The sequence below is a fragment of the Dama dama genome, chromosome 22, assembly GCF_033118175.1.
Source record: "Dama dama isolate Ldn47 chromosome 22, ASM3311817v1, whole genome shotgun sequence".
Classification (NCBI taxonomy): Eukaryota; Metazoa; Chordata; class Mammalia; order Artiodactyla; family Cervidae; genus Dama; species Dama dama.
Window position 1 is genome coordinate 23,730,001 of NC_083702.1, and position 27,455 is coordinate 23,757,455.

General features: G+C 43.1%; 2 protein-coding genes across 2 annotated transcripts in view; one reads left to right on the forward strand and one right to left on the reverse strand.

Annotated features, from left to right (window-relative positions):
• GRIN2B (glutamate ionotropic receptor NMDA type subunit 2B) overlaps positions 1 to 27,455 on the reverse strand; it is a 341,566-nt gene that overhangs the window by 97,431 nt on the left and 216,680 nt on the right. The window lies entirely within an intron of this gene.
• On the forward strand, positions 22,869 to 23,893 carry LOC133043286 (lys-63-specific deubiquitinase BRCC36-like). Its single transcript, XM_061124116.1, has one exon. The coding sequence runs from the start codon at positions 22,910 to 22,912 to the stop codon at positions 23,615 to 23,617; it is 708 nt and encodes a 235-aa protein (XP_060980099.1). The 5' UTR covers positions 22,869 to 22,909; the 3' UTR covers positions 23,618 to 23,893.

Sequence of the window (27,455 nt, forward strand, 5' to 3'; positions counted from 1 at the left end):
GGGAACAATCTGCAGTGGCTGTTCTCCAGAAAAAAAAAAAAAAGAACATGAAACAGCAGCAAACCATAAGAGGTTAATGATTTGAAGCTCCTCTCTCTGGAATTACAAAAGAATAATCCAAAGAAATACATGTAATGTTTCTAGTCAGAAGCTTGTGAATAGAAACTGCAGTCCTTGGAGTCGCAAAGAGTCGGACATGACTGAGCAACTGAACAACAAGATTCTCCAAACATCTGCCTCAGTGTGTCTCCCAGACAGGAAGAAAGGAACTGATTTTTTTTCCATATGTTTTACATAGATTATCTCACTGAATCCTCACCATAACTGAATGTGGGGGTGGGGGGAGCAGATATTATTTCAGCAGATACACCCTAAGGTGACTCCTACTGAGTTACTACCTTCTGTAATCTCCTCCCTGAGGGCTTGTTTCTAACCGGTAGAATATGGCCAAAAGTGGTAAGATGCTCCCTCCTTGGTTAGGTTATGTTAATGGCAAAGGTGATGGAACTGTTACTTTCATGACTATGTTATGTTACATAAAATTTCTTCTTTACAGACTAGAGGGAGAGACTCTCCCACTGGCCTTGAAGAAGCGAACAGCATGCTCTCAACCTGCCTGTGGAGAGGACCATACGGTTAGGGGCCTCTAGACCACATCCCGCAAGAATCTCAAGCCAAGCAGACACAAGCAAATGAAAACCAAAGTGTGAAAGTGTTAATTGCTCAGTCATGTCTTGACTCTTTGCAACTCCATGCACTGTAGCCCACCAGGATCCTCAGTCCATGGAATTCTCCAGGCAAGAATACTGGAGTGGGTAGCCATTTCCTTTTCCAGGATATCTTCCCAACCCAGGACTGAACCCAGGTCTCCTGCACTGGGGGCAGATTCTTTACCATCTGAGCCACCAGGGAAGCCCAGAAGCAAATGAATCCTGCCGACAAAACAGACCAAGCTTGAAGGGAATTCTTTCTCATTCACGCCTTCAGATGGGAACACAGCACAGGCAATATTGGGACTGCAGCCTTGTAAGACCATCAGTTCAAGACCCAGTTAGAGACATCCCTGGACTCCTGACCTCCAAAAACCGAGATAATGAGTTTACCTCAACTAAAAACACCAGATTTGTGGGAATTTGCTCCATGGCAGTAGAAAACTACTACAATTCCTCTTTCTATTTCATAGGAGAGAAAAGCAAGCTTTGAAAACCTAAGTATGCAAGCTTTTGAGAAATTAAGTGACTTTGGTCAAGGTCACAAAGCCAGTGAACAGCAGAACTCATATTTCAACTTGTCTCCATAAAGCTAAAGGTCAAATGCTCTCCAAAATAGCATGATGCCTTTCCACACTTTCCTTCTCATTCACTGGCATTGTTGATAGAATATCACCACATTTGGCCTATGATATGACCTCTGGCAGTTATGAACCTCTGGTGGATATGGTCTTGAAGATTAAAACCAAAGACCTTAAGTATAATAGTGTGTTCCTTGCCTCCCTGGCCTTGACGTAGAAGAACGCTGTCTACTTTTCACCCTTGAGGGAGAGGAAAAGACCAAATGGGGAAGCTTAGAATGGAGGGGGCTGTCTGACTAGCCCCAGAGAGAGAGGTTCTCACCCACTCAAAAAAGGGAATTAAATAAATGTTCTCTGAAAAAGAATGGCTCCACCTAGGAAAAAAAGCTCTGAGAATCACAATAATGAGTTTCCCACCAGGAGTACCCCGGAGGCAGAAGCCTGGGGCTGATGAATAAGGTTCCACACTTTGGGTCAATGCTGGGGAACAATGAATCCCGCAGCTTCACTTCAGTAATGTTTGGCTTGGGTTGGATGAAAGGATGATGGCAGCAGGCTGACTTTGAGTTTGACAAGTCAAGGAGCGTTGGTTCAGATATCTTAGGGGCTGTTTGTTTGATGTGGATTATAACGGCTGAAATTTCATTGGTTAGGCTTGGCTGGGCCTGTCTGCTGTTGGGCAGAATTGGACTGTACTTTATATGTGCCTTGGTTAAATTACTGGAACAGTAATAAACTAAGTGTATCAAAATCTTGACATGCCAAATTACATGGGAGCATAGAGGGAGCAGCATAAATCTCAGCTCTCCCCAATCCATCATAATGCTCGGTTTCCAGAGCACAGCTTCAGAAAGAGTTCAACAAACAGTTAAGAACCTATCCCATGCCAGGCCCAGGGCTGGGTACTGTGAAGGGAACAGGGGTGAGACACAGCCCTAACTACTCCCGCCCAGAGTCTATAATCCAGCAAGATAGAGAAGGGTGTACATTAAAAACTAAGCAGACTTCCCAATGGTTGGAGCTGGTCATCTCTAGAGCAGGCAAGAGAAAAGCGCACTGCCGGCCTCAGCTTTAATGCAGTCAATTAGGTAACACTAAGCCACTTGGAAGACCGGGTGTGTGTATTAGTCGCTTAGTCGTGTCCAGCTCTTTGCAATCCCATGGACTGCAGCCCACCAGGCTCCTCTGTCTACAGAACTCTCCAGGCAAGCATACTGGAGTGGGTTGCCATTTCCTACTCCAGGGGATCTTCCCGACCCAGGGCTTGAACCAGGTCTCCTGCATTGTGGGCAGATTCTTTACCCTCTGAGCCACCAGAGAAGGCCAGGTAGCAGGTGTGAAAGACCTAAGGGACAGACTGTCATTCGCTATGAGAATTCCTAGAATTTCAGATTCCCTTCCACTGCCTCGAACAAAACAGCTTCTTCTTCGATGAAAGATCTTATTGCAGGGACCTCCTATGATAGCAGGCAGGGACTAGTTGAAAAGGGGTGTGAGATCAAATGAACACTTCTGGACTTTATCATCTTCACCTTCCGAGAAAAAGGCATGCATAGGTAGTGTGCAGTGAGAACTTCAGAATGCAGATAACAAAGCCCTGACCTGGAGGATCTGATGATTGAGAAAGACGAAATTACATGCTAAATAAAAAACCTAAGAGGGACAGAAAATGTGGGAGCCTTAGGGTTGAATGTCCTTGTGAGTCCAGCATTCTCCTTTAACTTATTAGGATATTGGTTTTAACATAAATGCCTTGTGTGGTTGACTTCACAGAGAAGAAGAAGAGACAAAAAATAAATAATCTGGGGAAAGTAACACAGCAGACAGCCATACTAGCTTTCATTAAGCACTGGTTTGAAAAGTCCGCAGAAGAGGCTGTTGGGAAAATATTCTGAAAGAAGAGGCCTACCTTCCTCATCAGCTAAGCTGCCCTAATCATTCAAACCTCTGGCCCTCTGTTTTCTCATTTATAAAATAACGGGCTAGAGACATATTCTGAGTACCCATCTAGCTCTAATAGTTGAACATTTACATGTGGATGAGAACTATAGAATTAAGGATTCAAAAATTATGCATGTTACTATGGCCCTTCTTAGATAACCAGGAATTCCCTTCTGGGAGGCTTTCAATGGTGATCTCTGAGCATTCACCATGAACCACGATCTGTGATAGAAGTTCTTCACTCTGGATTCTCCCAATTGATTTTTAATTCAAGAACTCCCCTTACAAATAAAGCAGAAATGGTAACCTCAGTCACCTTCTCATTGAGGACTTCTTTAGCTACTTATCTAGAATTTCAACACCTTCCCTGTTACACTTCAAATGTCCTTCATTCACTTTATCTCTTTTACATTTATCTCTATCTAACACACTGAATGGGCTTCCCCAGTGGCTAGATGGTAAAGAACCTGCCTGCAATGCAGGAGACATGGGTTTGATCCCTGGGTCTGGAAGATGTCCTGGAGGAGGAAATGGCAGTCTACTTCAGTATTCTTATTCTTGCCTGGAGAATCCCATGGACAGAAGAGCCTGGCGGGTTACAGTCCAAAGGGCTGGGAAGAGTCAGACATGATTGAGCAACTGGGAACAACAGCATACAGTATAATTTACTTAGCTCCATTGTTTTCTATCTCCCCATCTATAAAGGATACTCCATAAGAGCAGAGATTTTTGTCTTTGGGGTTTGTGACCAAATCTTAGTGCTAGAGGACTATATAAGAGCCTGGTGCATAGTAGATCCTTAATACATTTTTTGAGTATATAAATTAATGCAAAGAATGCCGTTTAACCTAAAGGGTTTATATGGCCTTTTACTGTCTGCTGTTTTATCTACGAAATATTTCCATGAAGATGAGGTCATTCCACTCAATAAGGGGAAAGTCTGTTCTGAAGCACATCCACCAGTGGCAGAGAAAAGGGAATGAGAGAGACAGCTGGAACATACTGCTCGTCTCAGAAACCTTGAGCTAAGCTGGCGTAGACCTCATAACCCGTGATAGGAACAGGACTCAGGCCAGGCTAGCATGTGGAAGAAAAGAGAGAGGACGAAAGACTGATTTCCTCATGCAAGGAGAAAGGGTGATATGGACCCAGAGGTATGCAAATAGACCCAGACAGCATTCAGGCAGAAGCACACATGTCTTTGGCAGTGACTCTGTCCTCCATTAAAATGGACCTTGTGATCAATTAAATTTGTCATCAACCATGTGTAGACAGGTGGGTCTCCAACATCTTTCCCACAACCCAGTGGAGAAAGGAGCCTAAGAAGAAGTTTAATATCTTTTGAGGGAGAGACAGAAATGGGAGAACAGGGGGAAGAAAGATATCTCAGTGCAGACTTTCTCAAGCAGTGGTGATGCTAGCTTTACATTCTCCAATGAGTCAAGCATATAATGGTGGCTCAGTGAACGCTAGTGAATTAGAGGGCTGGTGTTGATTTTATAGGCATTAACAGAAATTTTGCGACTAAAATAAAGGCCAGCATAAAGTCCATCCATTTCACTGGGCTTTAGGATCTATTGCTAACTTTCCTCATTCTGACCCTCACTTGTTAATATGACTCTTTCCTACTTCCCTACCTTTCTCCTAACCATGCTTGAAGCTCTTCTACATCAGAAGTTGCTTTGAGGGCAAGAAGATGCTGTTAGTGCCCATGCAAACTCTCCATGAGGTTCAGACAGACCCACGCTGCTCTGTGACATGATATTCGCATGATCCTGAGCTAGTTATTTAACCTCCTCAGATCTAGGTTTTCTCACCTATAAAACAAGGATAATATTTACCCAATGAGAAGCTGTGTCGATTAAATGAGATCATTTAGGATTTCATTTATTTGTTCGTTTAACATTTACTGAGCCTTTACTATGCTCTGGGCTGCATCATGTACTAAGGATACAGAGATTAAAGACTCAGTTCTCATTTGGCAGGAACTTGCAGTCAGGAGAAAGACACAGTCAAACATCAGCAAGCACAATATAGTGTGATAAGCATATGGATAAAGGTACATATCAGTTGGTTCCAGGACAAACATACTCAGTTTCTAATCTGGCTGGCAAGGAAGTCAGGAAAAGATCACCAGAGGAGGCAACTTCTGTACTGGACCCTGAGGAGTCATTAAGAGTTAGCCAAGTGACTGACTGAGATCTTTGTCCAAAAATTAAGACCAACTGATCAGTTGGCCCAAGCTAAAAAAAAAAAGTGTTAGCCAAGTGGAAAAGTCCTGAGACAGGAAGAGGAAAGTTGACCCTTCCAGACAAAGGGAAAAGCAGGTTAAGAGAGGAAGGCGAGAGTCTGGTAGATTCAGAGAACCATAATCAGTTTCTTGTGGATAGAACATTGGGTTTAAGGGAAGGAATGATGGAAAATGGGAATGAAGAGGCTGGCAGGAGTTTGGAGCCAGAACATGAGAATCAAATCTTCTCAGAGTTGCTTTGAGTTTACATCTTGATGTCACTGGAGTGCTACGGCAAAGTTTGAGTCAGGGAACAGACATGAATAATTTTATGTTTAGGAGGATCCCTCTGACTCTGTGTGAAGGATAGATTAGAAGAGGATTGGATCAGAGTCGGGGAAAGGAGGTAAGTGCACTGACTCATGCAATAAATGACAAAGAGAGAAGAAAGAAAGAGAAGCAGGCAGATATTAGAGGGATAGACGAGAAAGAGAAATAACCCAGAATGATTCCCAGGTTTCCACATTGATAACTGGATAGATGTTGATGTCAATGTTGATGCAAGAAGAGAGGAGGAGACAAGAGTTTTAATTTTGGTGGGCTTGAAGTCTCTGTGGGATGTAAGACTAAAGGTGGGAACTTCCCTGGTGGTCCAGTGGTTAAGGCTTCACCTTCCAACGCAGGGGGTATGGATTCGATCCCTGGTCAGGGACTGAAGATCCCACATATTTTGCGGCCAAAACACCAAAACGTAAAAGAGAAGCAATATTGTAACAAATTCAATAAAGACTTTTAAAAAAGTGATCCATGTTGGGAAAAAAAAAAAAAACAAAAAAACACTAAAGGTGATTGGACACACAAGTCTAAGTCTGGGTTCAGGAGAAAAATCTGGGTACAGACATTTTAAAGTCATCCCTTTGTAGACACAGGCTGTCCATAACATCTGTCTAGATGGATCTGTGAGAGAATGAGAGGATTAAGGACGGAACCCAGGATGTACACAGTGAATACAGCATGGCAAAGTGAGAACAAGAGTGAAAGATAAGCCAGTAAAGGAAGGGGACACAAACAGAGAGGAAGTCACAAGAATGAACGAGGGGTCACCAGAATCAGCTCTCAAACAGAGGTCAGAAAGGGAACAAGTGGATTAACTGAACTGAGAGCCAGGAAGCCACAGTGTCACTAGGAAAGGCCATTACAACGGGAGCATATTATACAGTGTTACAAGTGTTGGAAGTGAGACAACTTCCATTCTGCTCACTGAGTATATACAGTGACAATATTGTGACTTTATCTTTGAAATAAGTTTGTCTCTTAAAATTTTCTTTAATTAAAAAAAAAACATTCTATGGTGTTAAGAACACAACTTGAGATCTACCCTCTTAACCTTTTGAAATGCACAATACAGCAGTATTGACCATAGGTACAATGTTGCACAGTGGATCTCTAAAACTTTTTCATCCTGCATTACATAGACTTTATGCCCATTGGTTAGCAATGCCTCATATGCCCTACCCCCTAGCCCCTAGCAACCACCATCCCTCTCTCTGAGTCTATGAATGTGGCTATTTTAGAGCCCTTACATAACTGGAATGATGCAACATCTGTCCTTCTGTGACAAAATATCCACACTGTTGAATACTGCAGATTCCCTTCCTTTTTACAGGTTGAATAATGTTCCATTGTTTCAAATAAGCATGTCTCCATCCAGTGACTGCAGGTGAGTTTTGTCTACGACCATTAACTGGTCACATGCATTGTCCATCGTTCCCCTTCTCTGCAGGATTGGTCTACGGTTCTTTTATCCGAGCCAGTCTTGGGACTAGGTATCTGCTTTTGTCAAAAATGATCGAGAAAACAGCTGCACAGTTTTGCTATTTCTTTCCTGATGCTCAAAACACCAAGGGGCTACACCTGTGCTTCCAGCTCTTTCCCTCCAAGGCCCAGAAGCAGAGGAACACTGTATTGGTCACTAGGCTGCTGGAAGCAGCTAGTGAGGTCACTAGCCCTCACAGCCTGAGGGGCTCAATGGGAATCCACGGATAAAAGGTGTGAGGGAAGAGGGAGATGTTATTTCTGGAATTATCATGGTAAGAGGTGTAATGAGAAGCTCACTGCAGGGCTAGAGAGAAAGAAGAAGGAGGCGGTGGCCAGGAAAAGAAAAGCTTCCTTGGGTTCTTTGCAGAGAAGTTGTAGGAAAATATTTGAAAATGTGTGAATGTTGAGAAATAAGTAGAAAACTGAAGAATGAAAGGCTTCAGTGCTGGTGAACTAATCCCATTTGCTTGTTTGTATGTGAAAAGACCAAAGAGAGAATCTTGACATAAAGCACATCTTTTAAGAAATCTGTTGCTAATACTTCACAGCTGGGGGTCTCTGCTTAAACTTTCAGACAATAGCCTTGCAGCGTGATGCCCACAGCAAGATGGACAAGGCAGCTTAGCGCCGGCTCCCCCAAACCACTTGCTGCCCATGAGTCAACTAGTTCTGTTTCTGACAGTTTATTTTTGTTTTCGCTGAGTTCCTGTAGATAACAAGTACTGACTGTGTTCTCTTCTGGAGCTGAAACAAAGGCTCCGGAGTTTAGTTTTGGCCATCCTGCTGGTGTGTTTTGCTTTTCTGGGCTGGAACTGTCCCAAAACCTAAGGTTCTGGGATTCCTGTCCACTCGTTACCATGGCAATTATAAGAAAGTGAGGCTAGGTCTGCCTCCAGTTCTGCAAAGCCCAGTCCAAGGCTTAAGAACAGGTCTTAGGTGGAGAATGACATTCTAGCCTAGGTTCTGGTTATTTATCTGTAAATAAGAGAAACAGAAGCTTCTAATTGTCAGAGACGGCAGGAACAATGAGGAACAATATTTTGACGGAAGAAATGGAATTGGGAATGTCAGCCTTCTCTCTGAGAGTTGAAGAAATAAACAAGCAACTCCCTAAGTTGGGTCAGTTGTTTTACTTGCTTAATTGGACTACACTCCCTTCTGCAGATGGAATATAACTGCTTCACAACGTGTCAGTTTCTGATCTATGTTGTTGTTCAGTCGCTAAGTTGTGTCTGATTCTTTGCAACCCCAAGGACTGCAGCACACTAGGGTTCCCTGTCCTTCACTATTTCCTGAACTTTGCTCAAACTCACGTCCATTGAGTCGCTGATGCCATCCAACCATCTCATCCTCTGTTGCCCCCTTCTCCCCCTGCCCTCAATCTTTCCCAGCATCAGGGTCTTTTCCAATGAGTCAGTTCTTTGCATCAGGTGGCCAAAGTATTGGAGCTTCAGCATCAGCATCAGTCCTTCCAATGTGTGTATATATCCTTTTCCTCTCGAGCCTCCCACCCCACCATCCCATCCCTCTAGCTTGTCGCAGAGCACTGAGCTGAGCTCCCCGTGCTATATAGCAGTTTCCCACTAGCGATCTACTTTACACACGGCAGTGCATACATGTCCATGCTACCCTCTCAGTTCATCCCCACTCCCCCTGTGTCCCTGGGTCTGTTCTCTGTGTCTGCATCTCTAGTCCTGCTCTTGAAATAAGTTCATCAGTACCATTTTTCTAGATTCCATATACTCTCGAGGACAGGCTAGAAATGAGTGGGGTGTCAGTTACATGAAACGAGAAGGCATAAGATAGCCAAGGTATTCAAAACCCACACAGTTCTCATCTCTCTCTGTATAAGCAAACATGTGGGCCAAATACCCTCTTTTCTCAGACTTGCTCTCCTGACCGGACTTGGCTCAGAATAGAACCACTCAGCCCAATGACGATTATACTCAATGCCTGAGGCCAGAGCAAACATGCTGAGCACCTTTGGCAAACATGCAGCATGAGGCTTGAATTTCAGAGCAGCGAGAACTGATGGGGAAGGAAACAGGCATCGGGACAGTTAGAAACTAAGGCATGAGTGGGACCAGATCTTTCCTTATGCTACATGTAATGGTGTGCAGTGGTCAATACCATCTCTGGAGTCTGACTGCCTGGTTCAAATCCTGGCTCCTCCACCTCTTAGCTGTGTGACCTTCAGAAAGCCACTACACCTCTCTGGGCCTCATGATTTTTTGATTTGTTGCTTTGTCCCTAAATAATGCTCCATACCAATGCTGTGAAGACTACTATGAGTTAATATAAGTGATCTGCTTAGAACAGGGTCTGGGCTATACTACTGACATACTGCAGAAGTGATAGCTATTACTAACTGTTATCTGTTAGCCAGGGCTCTTGTCTCTTTCGAGAATCTTCTTTAGAAGAACTAGCACAAGCTAGGGTTTAGACTCCCCAAGTCTTCTGATTTATTCCCTTCATTTCCCCTGTTTTCTGTTCTGGGTGCAGTCTACACTATTCCTCACCCTTTTTGAGAAATGTCCACCCTTTCTAACTTCTCTTGTGATGCTGACCCTTCTCCTCAGTTCTCTCTTGCTTTCTCCACCTTTCTGTCCATTCTCCCTCACTCTCCTTTCTTGGAGAACAAATCCAGCACACTGCAGGCACTAATTAAAAATTCATCCAACCAATGGTAAACCAGAGCAGTAACACACAATTTAGTCTCAGAATACAATAGTGACTTCAAAACATATAAAGGAAAAAAAATACCCTATAAGTTATTTCTAATATTGAAAGAAGGGATCTCAGAGAAAGAGATAAGTGATCATTTGTCAAACAATATCCAGAAACACAAAATAAAGATAAGAAGAGAAGTTTCCAGTGGGTGTGTGTGCAATAATGACACTTACACGTAGGCAACACAACCACCCATGCCTCTTCCATGAAGGAGACACAAACAGTCAAACCTCATAAGGCAGACCATCAAAGCTTTCCCCCAAGTGCTCAGGAGCCAGGTCCCAAAGAAGCCTGCCCTCCACCATCATTTTGTCAATTACTAAAAAGACCAGAGAAGCAGGGCAATGGAAAAATTCAACCCCCCTTCCCAGCTTCCATCCCAAAAAGGTGGTCATTAAGAAAGCCTATGGAACCAAGGACAGAGCTACCCCACCTAGGAAACGAGTTCTAAAAATAAGCAATTCTTACAACAAATTAACAAATAAATAGATGCCATTAAAACCATGGCACAGTCAGAACACTGTGTAAAATCCAAGTATGTACTTGAAACCACAGACTGCCTGAACTAGAAGGGATCTTGGGGATTCTTGCTTTATAGATACAGAAACTGAAGCCTGAGGACCTTAAGAGACTTGTCCAAGGTCATGCAGTGATGGAGGTGGAGCCAAGTCTGGACAGGCCAAGGGAAATGGGCTTGCCTGTATCTCGGAATTTAGGGCCCACTGGGGCTGGACACCCTGCTTAAGGCAGGCAGCATTGAGGAGCCAGAGAAAGAAAGAAAACAGGGAGGAGAGACTTCCCTGGTGGTCCAGTCAGTAGCTTAGAGTCCGCCATGCAATGCAGGGGACGCTGGTTTGATCCCTAGTTGGGGAACTAAGATCCCACAGGCCACAGGGCGACTAAACCCACGTGTCATAACTACAGCACCCACATGCCGAAACTTCTAAAGCCCATGCACTCCAACTAGAGAGTCCATGAACTGTGACAGAAGATCCCGCATGCTGCAACTAGGACCCAATGCAGCCAAATAAATATATACTTTTTAAAAAAGGAAAGGGCAAGGGAAGAGATCAGGAACTTCTGTGCCAGCAGACTGGTTTCAGAGATTCAATGAGAGTTGAGGCCAGGATTGAAAAAGTAACGCAGCGAGGAAATGGAGCAACAAAAGCCACCAGGCAAACCACTTGCTGTCCTGGAGCGAGTGGTTATTAAACACTGTTGCGGGGATTTGGGGATGTTCCAAGACTCGGCTCTAAAGGGCCAAATAGCTTTTTCATGTTCTGAAAACCACTGGAGCTCTCCTAGAAGAAGGGCCCAGGTGCTCATCTATTATTGAACATGTTTAAAAAGGCATTTAGGAAAGAGCACCAGGAGACAGATTTGCAACTGCAGCGGCAGTCCCAGGAGGGCTGTGTTTGCTCAGAGGAGGAGCAGAGTTCACGTTCAGTGATACAGGGAGAGCCAACACGGGCAGGTGTCCCGGCGTTCTCGGGAGCACCTGTTGGTGTTCCCCCTCTAGCAGGTCACCCGGAAGTGAGAGATGCAGGGGGCAAACCCCGAAAAGGGCAGCCCCCCTACTGTTAACACGCTCAGACCAATGAGCCATGGCCAAACTCTTGTGTGTCAATGACGGGGGTGGGGGTGTGGGAAGAGGAAGGGGTGCATTGATGGGAGAGGGATTTTTGTAATGTATATCTACACACACAGATTCTAAATAATGAGATAATACATAGCACCAAAAGTTATGTGATAAATAAATAGATGAAAAGAGATGGTTAGATAGCATCACCGACTGCATAAGCGTACATGACAGAGGATGAGACAGTTAGATAGCATCATTGACTCAGTCGACATTAATTTGAACAAACTCTGGGAGACAGTGAAGGACAGGGGAGGCTGGTGTTCTGCAGTTCACAGGATCGCAAAGAGTTGGACAAGACTTAGTGACTGAACAACAACAAAATGTAGATAATAGATCAATTAATGGCTTGATAAATATTTAATGATATATTTTCTGTCATATTTTATTTCTTATATTTTAATGATATATATTTACAGCATAGCATTCACAACATATTGTTAAAGGAAAGCATGGATTACAAAACAGGATGTATAATATTATCTCAATTTTTAAAAAATACACACTTATATTTATAAAACATATTTATAATCTAGAAGAGCATGGTGGAAAGATTGGAATGATAGAACCCAATATATAAATAAAAATTATCTCTGGGTGATAGAATTTGAGGTGAAGCTTATTTTTTTCTTTAGGCTTTTCTCTATTTTATGAACTTTTTCTCAGTGAACAATTGCTATACTTTTGGATCAGACATAAACAACAAATATCAGTACGTAAAAGAGAGGTTTATTACTAAAGATGAGATGAGATTCCTCTGGTTCTGAAAAAGAGATCCTCACAACTTTGTGGGCAATACATTTAAAACCACGGTTTCCTCCTCTGGGCTTTTACATAAGTATAGTCTTAAGTAGCCCAAGCAGTCATGGGGAGAATAAACATATACATAGAGATTTGGGGAGTCTTCTTAGTGGCTGCCTACTATCATCACATTCTTCCGTACATTATACCTCTGTGATATTCTCAACAGCACACATTTCTTGAGAACAGAGTGTCTTGTTTACCTTTATTTCCTCTTAGCACCCGGCACAGAGTCCTTCACAGAGAAACCCTTCAGATTACGTTCGCAGAACTGAACTGAAGCCGCGTGATAAAGGAAGCGGTAAATGGATACAGGAAGGAAAAGCAATGCCTTCTGGTGGACTTTGAGATTCTGCTCTCACAAGAAAAGAAGCAATGCCAGTGGAGATCCAAGAAGAAAGGTTTATCTGAACTTTGCAAAGTAGAGGAAATGCGATCTACTCACCGTAGTTCTTTGGATATAGCAAATTCTCTTCTGAGATGGAGCGTCTCTCATTTCTGGGGTGGGGTGGGGCAGGGGGCCTGGAAATTTACAATTCTTCATCTTCAGGGCAGAAAGAAACCCGAGCACCCTCCTTTACATCCTTATTTAGCACTTGCAGGAACATCAAGATACCCCTGCCGATACTGTCATGATGAACCTGTCTTTCCTTACATCCTAAAAGCTCAGAATCTCATCTGAGTGTGGCTCTTTTCCTGCCTGGGCAACCTCAACCTCCTTTTTTCCTGACTGCTGACTTTCCCTTTCTCTCTGCATTAGTTTAAGCGGACTAGCATAAGAGGAGTCCTCTTGCTCTCTCCCTACACTCAGACTCTGTTGCTCTCTTTAATCGCTATCAGGTTTCTGTTCTTAAAGATGTGACATTTCCCCTACCTTCAATTTTGATTTCATTTTTCCTCTTCCACATCTCTTTCCTTTCATTTGCCCACCGCTTTCCTTCGTTTTCTTGGTCTCCTGGCTGAGATTTTTCTCTGCAGAAGCCTTCTTTCTTTGCCAGGTACATGTCCTTGGATCACTCAAATTCCCCTTGAAAGCTCTTGTCTATGAAGCCTTTCCAGGATATTCATCTAGGTAGAATTATTTGTGACTTTGCCAAGAGAAAAGACAAATTCACACATGCCTAAAACTTTTAAAGACATTAGAAGTTTATATTTCTGTCTTTCATTGTCTGACGAATAGAAAGCCCTTTAGACAGGTAATGTCTTATGCCTTCTACAATTCTAAGGTGAATTTGAGGATTCAGTACAGCCCAGAACTGTGGATGCGCTGTGGGACTGAGGTGTTTTTAATACAGCGCTCAGAATTCTCAGCTGCCCCCTAGGGACCACAAGGAGAATTGCAACAAGCAATCGAAGGGTGGTGTCCTCTACATTTTTACCTAATTCCTTAACCCTTAATGTACCCATTTTCAAGGTACATGTTTTAAATTTTAAGCAGAGACTGCATCTTTTCTGAACTCATTCCTGTTCTAGGAGTTGCAGACTCCAATGGCTGCAGGAACTAGGCAGACTGTTAATACAGGGCTGGACCCCAAGAGGGCTGCATGGAATTGACAGCTTGTATTCCTGGGGTTTCCCAGGTGGCACTAGTGGTAAAGAACACACCTGCCAATGCAGAAGACATAAGAGACATAGGTTCCATCCCTGGGTAGGGAAGATCCCCTGGAGGAGGGCATGGCAACCCACTCCAGTATTCTTGCCTGGAGAATCCCATGGACAGAGGTGCTCGGCGGGCTACAGTCCATAGGGTAGCAAAGACTCGGACATGACTGAAGCTGCTTAGCAAGCATGCATTCCATTCCAAAGAGGGTCCACCCCTCAGTCCCAGCAGAATGCGAGCCCAGGGTGGCCACTCTCCTGATTTTCTAGGAACCCACCAATCTGGAGTTTCAGGGTAATCTATAAAATTTTAAATGGTAGAGCCAATTTAATCTTCAATACAACACCCCAGGTCACATAGAACATGTCTACGATCCATGTTTTACCCATCATGTGATTTATTACCTTTCCTAAACATTGTCACCAAGTCCTCGTGTAGTGTCACACTGTCACCAGAGGGTCAAATGGAGACAACTGATGGAGCGAAATAATTGACACAACAGCTGCAAACAATGTCACGTTCACTTGGAACCGTAGGTTAGGGTACGTGACTAAATGCAGTTCTTAGTAAACAAAGAGGGTTAACGCTTATCGACTCTCTGGAAAAATCAAGCATAAAAAGTGGAATGTTCATAGCCCAGTGCGTCAAATTATAAAAATTCATATCCCAATTCTCTAAAACTTAGTAGTCATGGGAAAAATGATAGATCAAATACTACCCACATTTTCCCTGTTGCTCGAAAGTGGGTCTGGAGTCTCAACAAAGCAGCCAGACAACGTTTAAACAGGGGACATATGGGCATCATCTGAAAGGTTTTTACTTTAAGTTGCAGTTAAATTAATAATAGCTATTGATAATAACAGCTTTCCTTAGAAATTTATCTGACAACTTATTTAAAATAATACATTTAAAAAAAGCCCTTTTGTACACGCTTAGTCACTCAGTTGTGTCCAACTCTTTATGGCCCCATGGTCTGTAGCCCGCCAGGCTCCTCTGCTAATGGAATTTTTCAGGCAAAAATACTGGAGTGGGGTGCCATTCCGTCCTCCAGGGGATCTTCCCAACCCAGGGATCGAACCTGAATCTTCTGCATTGGCAGGCAGATTCTTTACCACTGAGTCATCTGGGAAGCTGCTTTGGGGGCTGGTATTTCTAAAAATCCCTTGGTGGCTGGTGTCACATGGTCGAGAGCCACTGTACCCAATCTTACCACCTTAATGGCACTTGATACTATTTGAAGTGATGATAGTTACTTATTTGTTGATGTGTTTGTTGTCTCATCTCCTCATCAAGATATAAATTCATTGAGGGTGGGGAATTTATTGGTCTTATTCAGTACTGTTTACCCCATACCTGGAACAGTGCCTGGTACTTAGTAGAGCCTCGGGAGATATTTCCTGAATGAATAACCTCAGACAATCAGCCTAATATCCTGGAGTTCTGTATCAGTAACTGAAGACCATGGGTAATTCAGAATCTTCTGGAGTGAGAGGTACAGGCCTTAACTCTTTCCTGCTGGGCTTCTGGCTCTATCTTTAACTTTGTGGAGGGATAAAGATTCAGATTTATTTCCAAGTAAATGGCTGGAAAATAAAATGAAAATAGAGAACAGTGACAAAGTGGCAGTATTCAATATCCATTAAGTGGACACTTCTCCTTGTGAAAAGGCAACATCTGCGGTAAACTACCCCTGCGTTTTATAGGTTAAAACTCAGATTTTTGGGGTCTCATTCCTGGAGCTTCAGAGATAGGACCTGAGAACTTGCATTTCAAGTAAGTTCCCAGGTGACGCTACTGCTGCTGGCCGGGGGACCACACTTTTAGAACCACCGGTATGAACTGTAAGACACTATTCATGTGTCAACTATTACTATCCTTCACCCTCCACTTCACCGCCATCCCTGTTACAGTCAACCCTGACTGGGACATATCTTTGAACATAAACCACCATCCCCTGTGGGAGGAATTCCTTTCACACTTGTGGGTCAACCTACCTGTTGCACAATAAGAAAGCCATAAAGGAGAGATTGGCTGTTCTTTACTATCAACCACAAAGCGGTGGTTTATTACAGTGAAACAAAAGCCAAGGAGATCACATGGCACAAGGACCCATGATATATGAGGTTTCATGAGCAGTTACAACTGCCTAATGTGGTTTGGTGGTTATTTAATGGTTACTGAGAACCACAGCGTCCTAAATCTAAGCTGAACATGTTTCCAATCCCTGCTTTGGGGGCAATAAGCCCAGCGCGGACTGCTCTGCTGTGTTGTGGACTTTTACTACTCTTTCATTATTAATAAGACTCAATTTTTTAAAATCCCTGTATAAAAAGTTGTTCAAGAATGAAGGAAGAAAGTTAAGTTCATCACCAGTTTATCATGAAGTGTGTCAAGGATTCTATGTGTTGTCTCCTAGCTACTTCCTTTCAGCAACTAAGGCCAAAATCCAGCCATGTTCGTATGTGTGCACGTGGATCGTTTTTCTTCATTTTCTTGTTTTCTACAATCCAATTTCAGTTGTATTAAAACTGGCTTAACATATGTTGAATTATACTTCAAAGACAAACTCATATGAAAGAGGTTAGATTTGTGGCTACCAAAGGCGGAGGGTGGGGGTAAGTGAAACTGGATGAAAGCAGTCAAAAGGTATCAACTTCTAAGTGTAAGAGAAACAAATCCTAGGGATATAGTGTACAACATGATAAATATAATTAATACTACTATAGGATATATATGAAAATTGTTAAGAGACTAAATCCTAAGAGTTCTCATTGTGAGAAGGGCCTTTTTTTAATTTCTTTAATGTTGAGTCTATGCAAGATGATGGATGTTCACCAAACTTATTATGATCATCATTTCATGATGTATGGAAGTCAAATCACCTTACACTCACACAGGACTGTCAATTTTATCTCAATAAAATGAGAAGAAAAAACACATTCAAGTAAAGAACAGTGAATACCTGCACAACGCCTGCTACACACCCGATACTGTGCTAAGAATTTGAAATGAATTAAAAGTCGTTTGATCCTTACAGCAACAGTTTGAGGTAGGTGCTAACCATCCTTCCCGTTTTATAGATGAGAAAAGGGAGGAAAGGGATGAGAAAGCTGAAGCAACATTTATTTACACTGCTTTGTATGATTCCCTGTTTTAGGCAGAAGGGGAGCAAGATATGATGCCTCTCGGCTTTTAACTATGCCTCAAAGGACAAGTTCAAGAACCCAAGGTTAAGGAGAAAGCATAAGACAAGATATGTAGCCATAAAAGTATAGGAGGTTGGGAGAAGGTGTTGTTGCAATTATACTGGTGTGTAGACTCAACACAGGGAGGTGAGGAGGAAAGAGGATACAAAGGGAGGGCAGTCCTGATTCTGTGACTCGGGAACCGGGGGTCAGTAACACCCTTTGCCTTCTGGAAGCATTTCCCAAATTTCACTGAAGAACTACTGCTCCAATTTTTGTAACATATGTGCACTACTTTCACTATTTTTAACTTAATATATGAAATGACCTTCTTTAAAAAAATATTTATTAAAAATTCATATCACGACTGTGAATGTAAGACAAGTGTTACTTGCCAAAGATAGAAGATAACCATAAAAACAAATAGGACTTCCCTGCTAGTCCAGAGGTTAAGAGTCCTCCTGTCAATACAGGGGACTGGGGTTTGATCTCTGGTCTAGGAAGATCCCACGTGCCTCAGGGCGATTAAGCCTGTGTGCCAGAACTACTGAAGCCCTTATGCTCTAGAGCTTGTGCTCCGCAACAAGAGAAGCCACGGCAAAGAGAAGCCATCTCATCACAACCAGAGTAGCCCCTGCTTTCCAAAACTAGAGAAAGCCCACACACAGCAATGAAGACCTGGCACAGCCAAAAACAAATTTAAACATTTTTAAGTAGATTACTTAAATTAAAGAATATTCATTCTTCTTAACTTATGTACCACAGTGAAACTCAAAATCACACTTCGGGAAACACTGAGTTTCCCGATGATGAATGATGAATCACAGATCAGTGGTCTCAGCTATTGAATTTGGCTTCCATTTTCTCTTTTATATATGTGGCACCTTTTTTTTTTTCCTCAATGGATCTCTAGCTAGTTCTATATAAGATCCCAAAACTCCTCTCTCTTAGTTAGTTGAACTCATAAAATATTTGGTTGATTGTGTTTTATGGAAAACAAAGTTAAAATTTCATGTCACTCTCCTGCTAAGAGTTGAGGACTGTTTTGTAGGTCAGCTATTTTAAATTCTCCTCGGTGGTTCAACATTTCTCTGCACCTCCAGCAGGTGTCTGATCAATGGGGCTGCATGGCCACAGTGCCACTGCCATGGTGGATGCGTTTTAGAAGAGCTTTCAACTGCAGAAGCGAGCTCTTTGCTAGAAAATCTCCCCTATGCCATCAGAACCTAGACAGCTGCCTCTGTAGGTTAGCTGTGGCCTTTGTTACCGGGAGAAAGGTGTTCTTTCCTCACAGTTTGAAGAGACAGGTTATTGTTCTAACTGAAAAATAAAAAGGCGATATGGATGTGTGTATTCATGATGTATTTTTAGGTGTGTGTGTGTCTGTAATGCATGCATGTGTGCTAAGTTGCTTCAGTCATGTCCAACTCTTTTCGACCCTATGGACTGTAGCCCACCAGGCACCTCTATGTATGGGATTCTCCAGGCAAGAATACTGGAGTGGGTTGCCATTTCCTACTCCAGGGGATCTTCCCAACCCAGGGATCAAACCCACGTCTTTTACATCTCCAACATTGGCAGGTTGGTTCTTTATCACAAGCACCACCTGGGAAGCTGGTGTTGGTAATAGTAGCAGAAAGGTGTAAGGCTGTAAGGATGCAGAAAAGCTTTTCTGTTGTTGCTCTTTCTATCTTTCCTGCCTCTCTCCTTTCTTCCACTCCTCCCCCCCACCCCTTACTTTTTCGTGTTCCTCTCAGGAAAATATTATCCTGAAACAGTCAGTCACACTTTGATCCAATCTCTCCCTCATCCCAGTACAGGATCATGTGTGAACACTTCGTTTAAACACTCTCATGTGATAGGGCTCACATGTATCCATGGTGTTGTCTGTCCTCTGGCCTACAGAAGAATTCTCATTTGTATTGCTACACTTTGACCCCATTAGTCTAGTTAAAATCTGTGTATCAAGGCAAAAAGCATATTGAACTTAAATGGAGCCAGATGTAAATATCTACACTCAGCACTGCCACTCCTTAAATGTATGAATTTGGCAAGTCAGACTTTTCTGAGCCTCAGTTTACGTAACTGCACAAATATTTCCCAAAGTTTTCATCAGAATCAAAATTAGATCCTATATGATAAAACTCTTCATAAACCACATTGCTCTTAAAAGGTCATATAAACGTCAGATGTGCTAGAGGCGAAATCTTCCTAAGATCCCTTGATCTCAGGCTACACTATTCTAGCAACTATACATCTTCCTCAGACCCTATAGGGAGAACAGATGTTTTTCACTGTTATATGAAGAGAATGCTGAGGTGGCTTAAACATCCACCAGAAATTCTAACTAAGAGATAGTATTCACATTCTTCACCAGCAAGTTTCCCTCCTTATGGGATGAATGAAAAAAATGGTATGTGTTATTACAAGAAGAGCCAAAGTTAATAATCTTAAAAGAAACCACACATCAAACTCTAAGAGTAGAAAAATGTGAAAGGAGATCTAGTGGAGTCTGGTGTAAAAGGAGAATATGGCGCACTTGGAACATACAGCACAGGAGATTGGTCCTCTTCCCTGTGGGGTCTGTCACTCTCTCCCCAACGTCTGCCTTCTGCTTCTGCTATTCTCCTCCTTGCTTTGCCTCCCCAAGACCACACTTTCATTCTCATCATTCCCCTGGTGCTTTAAGTTTAAACCTTCAGAACACTTAGCTGATAGAACTAAGACCTGGAATGCTTATAGAACCAGCAACAGGGCAGCCTTTATGGACAGCAGAGAACAGCTGGGTCATATGATCACAGAGAGGGAGAGTGGGTAGAAAGTGTGAGAGCACCACCCCCGCAACTCACTCTCTCTCAAAATGAACTGAAATGTTCACCAAATTATGGACATAAATCATTCTAATAGAGAAAGAAAAATCATACCAAATAATCTGACTTCTATACCTGTTGTGGGATGTTTGTATTCATGTTTTTTATTGATAGCTTTCATTCTTAAAGGCAGATTATTTTCTTAATTAGACTTCCCTTTAAATTTTTGTACTAGGGGCCAATCAGAAGAGTTAACAAGCCAAGGTCAGTTGCTTCCCTTCTTGTACACACAGATTGCTTTACCCTGGTCTCAGCGAACTCTCAGAAATAGGTACTGTGGTGAGAGACACTGTGTGGGAACTTGCACAAATCTATCAGCGCTACAGGAAGAACTCAAAGCAGAAGATCTCCTGGTGGTAGGTCAACAGAGGTATGCTTGTATATGAAGGACATTCAGATATTATAGCTTTAATGCCAAACCTCAGGGAAAGTTAATATGCTATTAATGTATGCACAAAGTAGCCAGTTCAGTAGAAAATACATCAAGGTTCAAAAGGAGTGGTTTCTGCCATGATGGCCTCTGACAGTGTTGAGGCACATCAGCCTGTGCCTGTGAGAGGCAGCCAGGTGCTGCCCCCACTGGTGAAAGAAGGTATTGCTCTCCCATCTTCCTGGGTCACTTGGGGCACGGAGAATGGAAACAACACTAGAAATGATGTCACAACAAGCATAAGCTAGCTCTACTAGCCCCTTGGGAACATGTGCCTGAACTTCGAAGGCCTCTAACTTGCAAGAAAATGGTCCTAGCATGATGAAAACGGCAGACACAGACCACGTGACCAACCCCATCCTCCGTGTGTTGTAACTGCCAAAGATGATAAATATTCTTATCAGCGAAATTAGAGGATCAGAAGATCAGAAAGAGAAAACCCTCTGAGATTCCCAGCAGACCAGGAACCACCAAGGAGAGACACATACCCACCACACATGTGTCTACTCTCCTGTTACCGAATTAATATAATTCAAGCTTCTCAGGTTAAGGGATGTCATTTTGAATGTTTAGGGTCATTATACAACAACAAAAATGTGACCAAACCTTGTCACCTTGGACATCAATCTTAGGGCATTGAAGTTGGATTATCAAAAACTCTGAAATTATTCTCATCTGAGTACTAGTCTCTACTGAATACACATGTGAATGCTTAACCATGGGAGGTTTGTTTAAAGAAGTATGATACAGGGACTTCCCTGGTGGTCCACTGGTGAAGATAGTGCTTCCACTGCAGCAGGCATGGGTTCGATCCCTGTTTGGGTAACTAAGAACACACATGCCATGCGATGCAGTCCAAAAAAATAGTATGATACATCTTTACAATGGAAAATGAGGCAGTCATTAAGTTTCATGCTTTCGGATAACATTAATAAAATAAGAATATGGCCACAATATCATAGTGAGAGAAAGAAGATTGCAACTGTTCATACATTGTGTTTCCAATTCTATTGTATCACACTGTATTGTATTATAATATACACAGAAAAATGCATCAGATAAGAAACAGAAGAAATGTAAATGCTAGTTCTTTGTAGGTATTCAAATGGGTAAATTTTATTTTGTCCCCTAAATACATTTAATAAGCAAATAAGAAAATCACAAATGTTATAATAAGAAAATCGTGTTTTTAACTTATCTATCAACATGAGTCTTGTAACCCCTCCATACCACTACTTCTTCTTCAACACTGCTGCTGCTGCTAAGTCACTTGAGTCATGTTCGACCCTGTGTGACCCCATAGACGGCAGCCCACCAGGCTCCCCTGTCCCTGGGATTCTCAAGGCAAGAACACTGGAGTGGGTTGCCATTTCCTTCTCCAATGTGTGAAAGTGAAAAGTGAAAGTGAAGTCGCTCAGTCGTGTCCAACTCGTAGCACCAGGCTCCTCCGTTCATGGGATTTTCCAGGCAAGAGTACTACTACTGAAGAAACATCATAAGCCAGAATTAGAAAGATGGTTCATCAGAGACTCAGGAGCCAACCAGAGATAACTGTCATGAAATAAAAATCTCAATAAAAAGTAAACAAGGTGGATGAAAGCCGTCTTTCAGCTTTGGGGACACTTTCCTCTTTACTGCGTTTCCTTAAGTCAAGGTCAAGCCAGCTCTGTCTCCAAGCTCCGTCCAGCTTTTCTCAAACCTGACCAGCAGGTATAGGTTTCAAAAGCAAAGTCAACCAAGCTTTTCTTGGTCTTTTATCCTTTTCATTCAGTGGCTGATGACAGCACATGAAGACAACCAGCCTTTCTGAAATGACATTTCTGAAGTCTATTCCCCCAATACATCCTGCTCTGCTCTTCAAACGTACATGGGGGCAGCAGCTTGACTTTGTGGACTAACAGGGCCATGGAAACTTTGAGGGCTTAAGCGCACACCTCCCCACCCCACAAGTCTCTTTCTGGAACCTCAGAAAAGGGTGTAGACAAAAAGCCACATGGGCCATGGCTCTTGGAGCTGAGGGAACCACATCACTTGGATGTGAGAGTCTGTGATAATCAACAACTTAGAAAGACAAGCAAAAGCATGCAACCCAGAGGCCCTGTCTGTAAGCCAGTGTCATACAGATGCTCGGTCTTTACTAACCAGGCAACATGAAACGCCACCCAAACATAAGACAAAAGATTTAAAAGTCACCTTAGGGTACGCACCCGCCCACCCTGCGCCCCAGGCCCGGCTCCCAAGTCCCCAGCTCCGCCCCCGCGCGCCCCGCCCCGCCCCGCCCCCAGGCCCCGCCCCCCGCGGAACCCGCCCGGCTGAGCGGTGGGTTGGCCAGGCCCGAGCTGGCGGGAGGCTGACGTGAGCGGGCGGGACCAAGATGGCGGCGCAGGTGGTGCAGGCAGTGCAAGCGGTCCATCTGGAGTTGGATGCCTTCCTCGTGTGTCTCAACCACGCTCTGAGCACGGAGAAGGAAGAGGTGATGGGGCTGTGCATTGGGGAGTTTGACACCATCAGAATTGTTCACATTCATTCTGTCATCATCCTGCGGCGTTCTGATAAGAGGAAGGATCGCGTGGAAATTTCTCCAGAGCAGCTGTCTGCGGCCTCAACAGAGGCAGAGAGGTTGGCTGAACTGACGGGTCGCCCCATGAGAGTTGTGGGTTGGTATCACTCCCATCCCCATATAACTGTTTGGCCTTCACATGTTGATGTCCGCACACAAGCCATGTACCAGATGATGGATCAAGGCTTTGTAGGACTTACATTTGCCTGCTTCGTAGAAGATAAAAATACAAAGACTGGACGGGTACTCTATACTTGCTTTCAATCCATACAGGCCCAAAGGAGCTCAGAGTATGAGAGAATTGAAATCCCAATTCATATTGTACCTCATGTAACCATTGGGAAAGTATGTCTTGAGTCAGCAGTTGAGCTACCCAAGATCCTGTGCCAAGAAGAACAAGATGCATATAGGAGGATCCACAGCCTTACACATCTGGACTCAGTAACCAAGATCCATAATGGCTCAGTGTTTACCAAGAATCTGTGTAGTCAGATGTCAGCGGTCAGCAGACCTCTACTATAGTGGTTGGAGGACAGACTGGAGCAAAACCAACAGCATGTGCAGGAGCTGCAACAAGAAAAGGAAGAGCTTCTGCAAGAACTTTCTTCTCTAGAATAAAGCCGGAGACAGAACGGGGAAGGATGAAAATGTCCAGGAATAAAATTAATTAGGCTAAATCCATTTTGAAGAAGAAAAACTGGGAGGACTCTCATTACCTGACTTCAAGATTTACTATAAAACTGCAGTGATCAAGACAGCCCAACCGATTTTGACAAAGGTACAGAAGCAATTCAACAGAGGAAGGATAGTCTTTTCAACAAATCATGTTGGTGCAGTTGGCAAAGAAAAGGAACTTTGACCTAAACTGTATACATTATACAAATCTGAAAATGTATCATGATGTTAGGTGTAAGATGTAAAACTGTAAAACCTTTAGGGAAAAAAAGCACAGAAAAATCTTTAGGATGTTGGGCTAGGCAACAAGCTCTTGGCCTTCACCCCAAAAGCACAGTCCTAAAATGAAAAAGTTGATATACTGGACTTTATCAAAAGGAAAAACTTCTGCTCTGCAAACAATTTAAGAGGAAGATGTTATTGAGAGAAATCACTTGCAAACCATTTATCGCGATGAATCTAGAATAAAGTCAAGAGGAAAAAATAATACAATTAGAAAATGTGCAGAAGACATGAATAGACATAGAATTGAAGAGGGAATGTGGATGGCAAGCAAGCATAGGAGAAAATGTTGACTCTTACTAGTAATCAGGGGATGCAAATTAAAACCACAAGGAATTATGACTATGTACTTATCAGAATGGCTAAAGAAAATAATAATGAAAATGGGGACTTCCTGGCAGTTCAGTGGTTGAGACTCTGCCTTTCAATGCCCGGGGCATAGGTTTGATCCCAAGTTGGGGAACTAAGATCCCGCATGCCTCGGGGTGTGGCCAAAATTTTTTTTAAATAGTGAAAATAGCAGATGCTGTTGAGCATACAAACTGGATATCTCATACCTTGCTGAATGGAATGTAAAATGGTAAGCTACTCTGAAAAAAAGGGTTTGGAAACTTCTAATAAAGTTAAACATGAAAGTAAAAGCGTTAGCTGCTCAGTCATGTCTGACTCTTTGGACCCCATGGACTGTAGCCTGCCAGGTTCCTCTGTCCATAGGGATTCTCCAGGCAGGAATACTAGAGTAGGGTGCCATTCCCTTCTCCAGGGGATCTTCCTGACCCAGGGATCGAAAGTTAAACATACATGTTCTTTATTATCCAGCAGTTGTTTTTCTGGACATCTATCCCAAAGAAATAAAAGCCTATTTTGGCACAAAAACTTCTATACAGATGTTATTAGCACTTTTATTTGTAATAGCCCCAAATGAAACAACCCAGATGTCCTGCAGTTGAGTGTGCAGTCAAACCAACTATTCACACTATGGGATACTACTCTGCAATGTTAAGAAACAGAATATTGATATACACAGCTTGGATGGATCTCAAGTGTATTATGATGAATGAAAAAAGTCAGTCTCAACAGGTCACCTACTGTATGACTGCATTTGTATAACATTATAAATTCTTAAAATGAAAAAATTATAAAAATGAAGAACAGATTAATGGTTACCAGGGATAGGGACTGGAGGGGGTATGAGATATGGGTGATTATAAAGGGTAACAACACAAGCAGTTCCTTTGTGCTGATGGAACAGTTCTATTTCTTGATTGTGGTGTTGATTACAATGAATGTATATCTGTGCTAACACTATATGGAGCTACACAAAAAACCCACAAATGGAGTGCATGTAAAATCTGGTGAAACCAAATAAGGTCTACAGTCTAGCCAGTAGTATTGTACCATTGTCATATGTTGGTTTTGAAGTTGGACTATAGCGATGTGTAAAATCTTACCACTGGGGGAAACTCGGACTCCCTGTATTATTTTTGCACCTTCCTGTTAATTTGTAATTATTGCAAAATAAAGAGTTGTAAGTTTTAAATAAGGAAAAAATAAAAATAAAAATCACCTTAGGTTATAGAAATTTTGTATTACAATCTGCATCCTTCTTGCAGTACTTCTTTTTTTGTTTTCCCCAGCAACTAGGAAAGTGAGAAGACTAATTTGGTGGGAGCAGTGCTAGGCTCATAGTAGGTGCTCAATTATTATGTGTAAGAAAGAAGGGAAGACCCCAAACCCTCAATGCCTTGGAAGTCACTCCTTGCTGTCAGGGCCGGACTGCCCCCTAAGAAATAGCCCTGATTTTAGATTCTTCCAAAATCAGCCCCTGGCATGGTTAACAGTTCTGGCACTCTACACTTCTCTCTATGAAGAAATTCTCCCGAGAGCTAGCAGAGATCCTTTCTGCTGGATCTTAAGCCCACTTAACTCTGGTTCTGTCTGGAGAAGAGAGGGTGAACAGCTGATGTCAACACTTGGTCTGATAATTCTTCATAGATTTAAAGAAAGTCATCACCTCCTTGCTCTCCTCCTTCCCCTCCATGACCCCAATTCCCACAGCCTTTCTCCATGGAGTCTGTTTCTTAATCCCTTAATCCAATGATGCCTATTAGGATGCAGTTCAAAGTCAGTGAAAAGAACATGTTGTTAAGTGGTGGTACCGGGAGGTGCACAGCAAACACACCGACGCAGGAAGAAGCTCATATTTCACTCCTCAGGTGCCTTCTGTGAACCTGGAAAGTGTGTGGATGGCATGTGGCTCCTCCCCTGGGGTGTGAGGTGGAATGAAGTGGGGGCAGGTGTGTTCCAGCATCACCAAGTATTTCCTGGCCTGCTGAGCACTGTCTAAGGCAGGGAACAGACATCTAGTGGAAAACCAAACAGATGTGGTTCCTATGTTTGTGAGCAGCCCATCAGCTTGTCCATGATGTGTGTGTGTGTGTGTGTGTGTGTGTATGTGTGAGCCCACACAAGCACACATGCATGCTTGGGAGATGGAGAGGCTGTTTTAGGTCAAGAGTCAACGGCCCTCAAGTGGAATCTGTCACAGCAGTGATCGACCTTTCTCATATCACCACCAAACTGACCATCCTGGAATACAATTTTGCTTGTCCTCAAGGAAGTCCCCAATGGTCGGCAGTAAAAGAATCCACTTGAAATGCAGGAGATGCGGGTTTGATCCCTGGGTTGGGAAGATCCCCTGGAGAAGGAGATGGCAACTCACTCCAGTATTCTTGCCTGGGAAATCCCATGGACAGAGGAGCCTGGCGGGCTACAGTCCATGGGGTCGCGAAGAGTTGGACATGACTGAGTGACTAAACAACAAGAGCAGGTACCAGTATGACAGAGCATCCACAGTCTGGAGGTAGTGCTGTCTCCTGGATACGGGGTGACCGGAAGCAGCCTTTAACCTGACTCATTCATCTCAGGCTCCAGACGCCAGTGGCGCCTTCTGTTTTATGATGTTGCTGCTGCGGCAGCTCTTGGGAGTCATCTTTCTACCAGTTTGGTTACCCTTCCTCTCTCTTACTTAATTCACAAATAAAACTACTGACCCAGCATTTCCAATCAACCACTTTCTCCTGGAGTCCTTCTTTCACTGGTGAATGTGGCTCTAATCTGTTAGGATTGCAAGCCTAAAATGATAACTGGGGGTTGGGGAGCCCAAAGAATGACCTGGACAAACAGAGAATGCTGTACTCTATACAAGGAGGAGTATTTTCCGGTGGATGGAAGCAGGGAAGAGGGAGTGGGCTTGTAAAATACACGTCTGGTGTTTTTGGGAGAAAGGATAGCGGAGATGAAAACCATACGTATCCTCGCAGTTCTGACCTAGACAGTCCCTTTAAGGTCTGTTTACATCTTAACAGCTTGAAAATGCACCATCATCATTTCTTGAAGTCAT

What these genes read in the sequence shown, in the direction of transcription:
- LOC133043286 (XM_061124116.1), top strand. Translation starts at nt 22,910, where the DNA reads ATGGCGGCGCAGGTGGTGCAGGCAGTGCAAGCGGTCCATCTGGAGTTG.